The sequence below is a fragment of the Acanthisitta chloris genome, unplaced genomic scaffold (assembly GCF_000695815.1).
Source record: "Acanthisitta chloris isolate BGI_N310 unplaced genomic scaffold, ASM69581v1 scaffold38114, whole genome shotgun sequence".
NCBI classification, from domain to species: domain Eukaryota; kingdom Metazoa; phylum Chordata; class Aves; order Passeriformes; family Acanthisittidae; genus Acanthisitta; species Acanthisitta chloris.
Genome location: NW_008668276.1, coordinates 3,155 through 12,350, shown reverse-complemented (window position 1 = coordinate 12,350; position 9,196 = coordinate 3,155). Strand labels below are relative to the sequence as shown.

The window sequence follows — 9,196 nt, the reverse complement described above, 5'->3', positions numbered from 1 at the left end:
GAAAGGAAAAGAATGGGATTGCACCACACTGCTGACAGGGTCTTAGACTTCCAGCTGCTTGCCCATCTTGCTGAGCGCATCACTGATGATGTCCAGCTCATGACGTAGCTCATTCACCATGCTGACAATGCTTTTCGTGTCCTTCAGGATCTGCACACTCTGAGTGTACGGATTGTACTTCATGCCAAACGGGCGCTTGATGGTTTTTGCAAACTCTCTATTCAAGTAAAGAAAAAGAGGGAGTTATAAACAAAACACAAATGCATCCTCTGTATGCAGCCAGCATCAATAGCCACTCTTCTAAACTACTTAAAAATAGTTGTAATTATTAGATTGTTCATCATCTTTCCCATCCAGTACATGCAAGACCAAGCAAATGCTATTTGCTTTCCAATCCCATGAAAAATAATTGTAAAACTGTGATAAGAAAAGGTTTGGTGCTGCTATGGACAGATGCATGAAATCAAATCTGCTTTCATAAAATGGGGGGGGGAAGGAATATGTACCTCATCTTTTCCTTTGCTTCTTCAAAACTTTCAGAAACAAAGTAAACCTCCTGGAAAGTTGTGATGAGACATTCTTGCTTGCAGGTGACTTTTGGATCAAAAGGCTTGACTTTGGCACTGTCAGAGAGTGAGTGCTGGTAATGTGTTATCATGGGTCAGAGGAACATCACCATCCAACGAATCCATGAGGAAGATGACATGTGGTAAAGTGAATTTTAAATAGATTAAGTGAGACAATATTTAGTGCATTGCATCTTAACATTTTTATCTCCAGATGAACAGTGATTAAAGCTTAACAAAATGAATAATTCTGAACAGTCATATTTTGCCAGTTTGGGTCAGAAAAGCGATTCCTCAGGCATGTGTAAATGAGCAATATTTTCAGAATCTGGTTAAACCAGCAGAGGTTTATTCTGAAAATAGTTACTTGGAACCCAACATTAAGAAATTCCAGTCATCTAGTGCTTCCTGTGAAAGACACAGGAGCTGCTCAGCATGTACCCAAAAGCAGACTGCCCATAATTAATGCCACAGTGAATTTTCTTCAAGCCTAGTAAGTATCCAGGAGCTTTCAAAAGAAAGATTTTTAGAGTTATACTTCACAAAAAGCAGGGCAAAACAGTGGCAATAATAATCAGGTACAAAGAAAAGAAGTAAATAAGCAGTAGACACTCTTACCTTGAGCTCACTAATGGAAGAGAGCAAGCCAGCCCCATAAACTCGTAGCTGGCCCTCTTGCTTGCACAAGCCAAACTCTACAGTGAAGAAGTAGCACTGAAACAGAGAAGCAAGTGAAACAATTCAGCCTTCATCAAGGATGCTGTCATGAACTAGATCTGAGCATTTCTATTTGTAGAATAGAATCAATCAAATAGTTGTAAATATCAGACAATCATCCCTTGGTTATGCTTCTCAGATATTTAAAGAGGAGCAAAGCCACAGGACTGCAGGTTTCTCATAAGCAAGATTGGTGTTATAGTTCACCCAGCTGGGCTAGAAGCTGCTAATGTCAGTGAGAACACAGACTTAAATCTGTTTTGAGAAATATTGCCATCAAGTGACAGCCTCAGCTTAAAAAAACATGGATAGAGGGGACCTCTGAGTGAGCGAAAAGAGCCCACTACAGGTTGTTTCTCATTTGCTTAGTGGCCTGTAAAATTAAAGACATTTAGTTTGCTGAATTTCAGGATTTCTGCAGGTACACAGGAAGGAACACTATTTTCATAGATGGCTTAGTTCTGTTCCCTTTGAAGGTAGTATAAATTTTACTGCTAGCTACACATGGTGGGGGAAAAAAAATTGACAAAACTTGCAAACCAGTTCTTTCATAACTGGCATCCATTATTTTTCATCTAAATTTAATCTTAAAATATTTTTGCCAGTAACTGATATCCAAAAAATAATATCAATTTATATCATTTTTTAATTTCTCTGCTGAAAAGTAGCTAATGCTAGCACTCACCACATTCAATACAAACACCCCACAATTTCAATTCATTCTACACATTAAAGAAACAGATTACTTTTAGAAACATTGAATCAAATTCCCAGAAGTGAGAAGTTTTTGTTTGGAAGAAACAGACCATAGAATTTCAGTCTGGAAGAAGTAATTTGCCACCACAATTTGAATCATTACTTGACAGTAGAGTGAAGAAAAATACCAGTCATATCAACTTTAAAGTGTATCTTTTTCCCAGCACGGAAAATTTTTATATGCTCTAAAAGCCAAGGACCAGTGAAACACATAGATCTAGCAGCTGGTGTGGCTAGTGTTGACCCGAAGCTCCAAATTTATTCAGTGGAGTGAGATCAGCCTCATAAAGCATAAAGATTATGATGGAATCACCAGGCACTCAAACACTCACTGTTGCCAGTTTCTGGACAGCCTCATCTGATGCCCCAAGGGATGCAAGACCAATTTCCTGGGAGAACTGAGCAAAACTGGGTTCAGCCAAAAGAGGGACATGGCCTAGGAGCTCATGACAGGTATCACTGGAAAAAGAAACAAACCAAAAAATCTCATCATTTCTCTTTGTGGCAAAATGAAAAAGCAACACCACTGAAGAAATGCAGTGTTTTGCATTAAACTTTAATACCCAAAAGACAGAAAAATGTCACTTGTGGTCAGCTGAAAGCAACTGAGTACGTAATACCAACTCTACATCAGTCCCTAAATTCAGCTTTTCAAGTGAAGTTGTCTAAAATTAAGATCTCCACATTTATGTGGCAACTGAATAATATACTAACTGTGCACAATGACATCAGGAAGAGATCTCCAACATGCTGTCCTTTTGAAAATCCTGTGCTTATAAAGGTGGCATTTGAGCATGCTAAAACTTCATTACATTCAGTGTGAAGGCTGACTCTTCAGCACCTTAAAAATAAGTTTTATGCTGGTGTTCTTGAACAGCTTTTAAGTAGCTTGGCAAGATGCAAAACTTCCTCTCTCTCAAGTTCTACCACAAGATTAAATGACTCACGGCTCTGGTGTGTAGAGGGGGTCCGAGCTGTGTCTAACATATTGAGTACAGTGAAAAACTCTGAATGCTAATCCTGCCAGAAAGTCTCTGGGTGACAGATATCCGGCAACAGGGCGAATGGTGAAACCTGTACGCTCTGAAATTGAACAGAGAAACTCTACATTAGTTTAGTGTAGAACTGCACAATGTTGTCAGCTTTCCTGCCATAACTGGGATTAAAAGCCACAGCACTATCTTAGCTCAAAAGCATGGGGGAAAATTAGACACCATTAGAAAAATTATACCTAAGCTTGAGAATAACCAACATTAAGTAAAAATGACCCTGGCTCTGCGTCAGTGGATTTCCTGTGATTCCACATCTAGAGTCAACGATACAGCTAGGTATCACTTTAGCCAATCTTAAGTGTCTCCTAAGTGTCTACCTCTCCATTTGAGGTAGAATTGCCCCTTAAATGTCACTGTATGTATTCAAGACACAATGCATTAAAATATGGAAGGCCCAAAGGCCTCTCAATGGACAGAATACAATGAATACAAGTAAAGTGACCAAGGATGTCTTCTTGTGCCTACAAAATCGTGTGATTTGCAATGGACCTTAGTTCTTTTCCTGTGTAAGAAAATTAGGACATTACCTTTCAGGAAGCGAGACACATCTTCCAGCTGGGGGATATTGTCTTCCCTGTACCCACAGTATTTGCTGAGCAAGGGTAGGTTTTTAAGGTACTCTCTACAGGCATGAGTTGGGTAAAGATTGCTTAGCTCTCGGTACACAGTCCCCCAAGTCTTGATCTCCTCCTCAGTGAACTCAATCTTGGGAATTGGGTCACCACTGCGAGGAGAGGAAGAAAGGACATTCCTTGGTAAATGGCTAATAACTGGTGGTGACTTATTTACCTACTATTACTATTCTACATCTCTATGGCTGTGACACCTGGTCAGTGTGCATTAGGCACTGTCAAATACATGATGAGATCTGGTCTATGGAGATCTTTTAGTCTAAGGGCTTGCTCTTTTTTCCACCTAAACCAACTGTGAGGAACCTTTGTATTGATCTCACTGGAACCTGAATTCTTTGTTTCTGTAAACAGTTTCTTAGGTGTTCAATGCTGAGAGTAAAATTTAAAATACCTGTAATAACCTCTTTACAGCTTCAGAAGCTGAGAACACATCCTTTTCCCTGTTGGACTTCCATGTCTGCAATTTTTTCCCCTCAATTAACAACACATTGTGTGAAAGCAGCTAAATATACACATCAGGTAAAAATCATCCTTCTATGCAGAGGAGACAAGCACCTGTCTGAACATATCAATTGCAGCCTCTCTCTCCTATTTAGTCCTCAGGACTTTGATTAAAGTGGATTATAGCAAGGGCAGCATTACACTGAGTTTTCACTGCCAGCCAGGTAAGCAGCATAGCAAATGCTTTCCCAAGGGAATCTCTGTGAACAGTACATTAACAGTAATCAGCTCTGTGCTATGGTAACACACGGTGCAATAGAGCTCTAGATACCCACCATTTCCAGGTCATTTTTGACTGAGGAACTTGACACCTAAATTCGATCAGGTGACATCCACATGAAAATCATGTGGATGTCACCTTGCTGTCAACATGAAAATCATCTTCAAAAAGCAATTTGCAGCAGTGAGTTATGAAACTCTTACTGCTTTAAGAGCTCCCTCCCCCAAACAGCATGTCTCAAGACAGAAGTTCTTCGAATTTCTTTTCACAGAAAACTTATCTACACATCACATGCACTAGTTTGAACCAGGAACGCAAATTCAAATATTAACATTTGCCCAGAGAGTTTACACTTAGTGGTCAATGGCCTATACACTGAGGTTTGCCTCCCCTCCCTCTCCTTTGCAAAGGAGACCACTCTGCCCTAGTCAAGTCAGTACATCCTGGCACAGGCAGCTGTGCAATGTGCATTGTCTTCCCTCCTCCTTCGTTGCACCCATTTTCAGGGAAGTGGGAAAGGACTGCAGAGTCCAAATGCACCACACTGGCATCACTGCCCATCTCAGGACCAGCACTGCTGCACATGCCATAATGGCCAAGCAACACATCCTCAGACTGATCAGAACTGCAAGACAGCCTGGATTTACCTTTTAATCTTGTCTTACATCTCCCTTCATTTTACCTCCTTGGCTCTGATTCCCAAGCCAAGCATAACTCTGCCTGATCTGAGCTCAGGGAAGGTGAGCTCCTCACAGTCCACTCTGCTATTATTTCAAGGCACCTATAAGGCTTATTCTGGAAGAATTCAAGCTTACTGTTTGTAGTTCATAGCCAGGTCTGCAAAATACTTTCGCCTCTTGCGATAGACATTGTCTTTGAAACCCTGGTGGAGGTGAGGAGGAAAACAAAGTTAAATGAGTTTCCAAGCTGTAATAAATAAATTTAAAGCAAGACACTTGAAATTCCTTCAGCTGGGAAATAAAAAACTATGCTGTGTAAGAATGAGAGGAGAGAGTAGGAGCCACGTAGCTGTAGTCTGAAATGTTTACTAACTGTGAACTAAGCAAATACTCCAAAGTAAGAATCAGCAGGTTTATGCTGGCAACTATATATTCAAGATTCATTTTAGTCATATCAGTATTTACAGCAACTTTGTTACTTGCTTTATTATTCTAAATTACAGAAAAATTTGCCCATTTATGATGCTCAATTTGGTTGCTCCATAAAGGAAGAAAGAAAGAGGAGGAACCAAGAAAACCCAACTTCCTAAAAACAGCTTTTTTTTTCTTTTGCTTTTTCAATTTGTATGTGACCACTCAGGGTCCAGACCTGGAATCCTCACACAAGTAACCCTTGCAGAAACTACAGGAGCTGAATTCAGTCACAGTCTTGCCTGAACTAAGAGAGAAACATGAAGGTGCTCGGAACCACAGGCACCATTGAGGGAGAGGAGAGGGAGGAGGGAAAACCACAATTACTTAAAACAAGCTCTACACAGTACTTTTTCACTATGGACTGGGTATAGGAAGGGAAAGGTACTTACTGGATGGTCAGCATCCAAATCGGAGCCGTACATCAGCACTCGGTTTGCACACTTATCCAAATCTGAGATCTTCTTGGGAAACCAGGGGACATTCTCCATGTCTAGGGAACGCATGGAATCCACAAAGCTATTAATAATGCTGAGCATGCCAAGGGAGGAAACACTACTTTCTATGTACGGAACAGCTATGGTGGTTACAGCTAAATCTATAAATTAAAAGGGCATGAATATGACAAGGGAGTCCTCTGCCTATCTGGCACCAGCCTACAGCTCACACTTCCTCCTCGGTCACTGCCACAGGCAGCCTACAGAGCACAGCCAGCCCCAAAGCCTCCAGGGGAGGAAACAGTTAATATGGGTTTTCTGTGGCACTTAACTGCTGTTAGAGGAGCATCTAGAGGCTCCCACTGAGACAAGGCTTCCCTGTGCACACTGCTGGGAATTCTTGTAGGACACAAAGTGTGCAAAGGAGTACAGATGTGATTTGCCTGTGGTCCCTGGGCAGGATGTGAGTAGGTTAGAGCTCTTCTATCCTGGTTTACTGACTATGGGAAATAGACATTGCTCTGTGGTTGTGTCCCTCAGATGCATCCAGCTCTACCTTCTGAGAAGTTTGTGGGGGAAGAGGAACAGCAGGCCCTGCAGCCTTAGAGAGGTGCATCATTACAGTTTTGCTACTGACTACTTCAGGATTATTTTTAGCCTAAAAGGGTTTTTAGCCAAGCTCTTGGCAGGGCATTTAATATACTGTTTTTCTGCCTCGATGCTCTTCAGTTTACTTTAAAAGGTCAAGGCAGTGTTTAGACTGAATTTCCCCTTACTTAGGGCTAAAGTAAGCAGTTTTTATCCAGGAACACCAGATCTCTCCTTCCAAGCACAGTGGCTGAGAAATACATAGGACCAGCTTCCTGCTGCCCTGAACTTTGGGCATCTCTTTAACTCAAAGCAAAGGTGAAGAGGATCTGAAGCATCCTAAAGTTGAAAGGCACTTATTTGATGCTAATATAAGCAACCAGTTATGATGAAAAATGTTTAAAAAGTAATGAAATCAAGAACTACATGAGGAAATTGCAGAATTCATCTTCCACTCTGACCAGTGTCTGAACTGGACTGGGATCTGCCAGTATTACACCTGTCATGATGGTGTACTCATGACTTCGCCTGCACACCAGCTACATTGACCTGCACAAATGCATGACTCTTCCTGATGCCAGCTGGGCTGTGCTGAGAAGGAACAGGAGCACAGACAGCAGATACACAATCTGCAGCAGCCTGAAACAATCTGTACTCCTAGGTGACACCAGCCAGTGCAGCCCTGCTCATTTCAGGCACACTACACTCACTCACAACACAGGAACACACACCTAGTGTGACTAGTGACTGAAGGCACTACACAAAAAGCAGATGTGGACACTATAAAAAGATTTCAAACCAATACATTCAGAAGTGCATTTTCATTTGTACCTACCATCTTCCTGGGCGTTGAAATGCTCTGTTGGGCTCACAGAGACAATGTTGACGTGGGATTTCAGGAGCTGGAAGATCTCATTCAGTTGTTCCCTGTTACTGTCACAGTCTACAAAGATCTCAAACTCAGAATTTCGTCTTTTGGACTTCCGTGACTCAATGTGTACCAGATTTACATGCTTCTCCTGTATTGTAAGAAGTAATGTTTTTAAACAGAGAGACTGAAAACTGAAATTTGTTTTTCAAACCAATATTCTACTGCCATGGACTATTCACCACCTTTATGAAGCTATTTTAGGTAATTGGATCTCTTGATAGCAGTTGGTTTATTGGAGAGGGGGGAATGGTTTGATTTTCTATTCAGAAGAAAATGAAAGAGAACCTGTGTTCTTTCAGCTTTGTTTACATTCAGAAAGCATATAAAGACATAGTCAGGAGGTTTAAATTCATAGACCTTTTCCTTTCATCCCTCCCGTAGGAACCTGATTAGCAACTAGGTCTAGGGAAATTCACCAAAATGCCAATCTAGTCACCATATAATTATCCCACAAGCAAGCAAAGGATTTAAAAGCAGCAGTTTTCAGGGCAAAAATTTCGCTTCGCTTTTATTTGAAAAATTATTTAATCATGTGTTTTATATCAGGGACATTGAGAAAACCTCAGGCTGAGACATGCAGGGACAGATGACAGAGCACAGTGGCACTGCTGCACATATTCCTTACACAATACCTGCCCAGCAGCTGTGTGATTGCAGTTCCTCTGTCCCCCCCAGTCTGGCTAGGCAGGATGACAGGGGCACTGGACTCAACCCAGCATGAGTCAGCAACCCAAGTGTCTACCTGCCACAGGCAGGAGCTTCAGACCCACCTCTTACACACAGCAGAAGCAATGAGTACAAATCCTCTTTTTGGGAGAGGAAAGAACAAGTCTCTTAGACTTTAGCTGGTGCAGATGAAATTTTTGCTAAGATTTTTAGCCAACCATTGTCTAATTTCTGAGGCATAAATTTGTCTGCGTGGGTGATTTTGGGTGCAAAGTGGGATACAGGTCAAGGATCATATCCTTAATGAATGGATGTAGTTAATTCTAGTATGTCCCAAAACTATCCTTACAATATAAAAATACTGAGCTGCTGTAGCAATACAATTATTACATACCTGAAAGAGTTTTAATGCTTTTACAAGTCCTCCAACTTCATTCTTCAAGGAAAAAATGATGGCTGTCCTTCCTCTTTCAGATGCATGACCTTCATTCTCTTTATTATCGTCAATCATCATGTAAGCTGACTTATTTAACTAAATACAGACAAGCAGAGAGGTTTTTGGAACAGCAAATAGAGTAAAAAGTGTGAATTTTTACATTTCAGAGTGTCTTGGGGTAATGCTGCGCTTTGATCAACCACAAGAGGAAGAGTAAGAACTAAATCATTACAATAACAGGCATAAAGTTAGGCACACATAGATTCTGTGAGAGCTGAGAATGAAATATCAAGATATCTTTTTGTAGTTGAATTTCATAGATGTCTTTAGTCATACCCTAGGATGCAGCAAATGTTTTCAATGTATAGTTTATAATTAGCATTGTTACTGGAAAGAAGGGGAGATATGTCAGCAGAAATAGCATGTTGTTAGCAAGTTCAATGAACCCTAGTAAAGGGAATAATCTAAATCCTGCAGGACATAGGTAGAAAAAGATGTATCAAGATTCAGTAGATCAGAACTGAAAAATCACTGCCTTTCTTT

At 40.8% G+C, this 9,196-nt stretch overlaps 1 protein-coding gene across 1 annotated transcript; it reads right to left on the bottom strand.

The window, feature by feature from the left end:
- Positions 1-42: 42 nt before the first annotated feature.
- On the bottom strand, positions 43-8,740 carry TPH1 (tryptophan hydroxylase 1). Its single transcript, XM_009072828.1, has 10 exons — positions 8,612-8,740; positions 7,456-7,639; positions 5,988-6,088; positions 5,260-5,327; positions 3,619-3,815; positions 2,987-3,122; positions 2,372-2,498; positions 1,185-1,280; positions 507-640; positions 43-217 (listed from the first exon to the last, which is right to left on the bottom strand). The coding sequence occupies exons 1-10, from the start codon at positions 8,729-8,731 to the stop codon at positions 43-45; spliced, it is 1,338 nt and encodes a 445-aa protein (XP_009071076.1). The 5' UTR covers positions 8,732-8,740.
- Between the last annotated feature and the right edge of the window lie 456 nt (positions 8,741-9,196).

Excerpts from the sequence above, each read along its gene's own strand:
- TPH1 (XM_009072828.1), bottom strand. The coding sequence starts at position 8,731 with ATGATGATTGACGATAATAAAGAGAATGAAGGTCATGCATCTGAAAGA. Across the intron at positions 1,281-2,371 it reads CTGTCCAGAAACTGGCAACA|TGCTACTTCTTCACTGTAGA; the intron begins GTGAGTGTTTGA and ends TCTCTGTTTCAG. Across the intron at positions 218-506 it reads GAAGCAAAGGAAAAGATGAG|AGAGTTTGCAAAAACCATCA; the intron begins GTACATATTCCT and ends TTACTTGAATAG.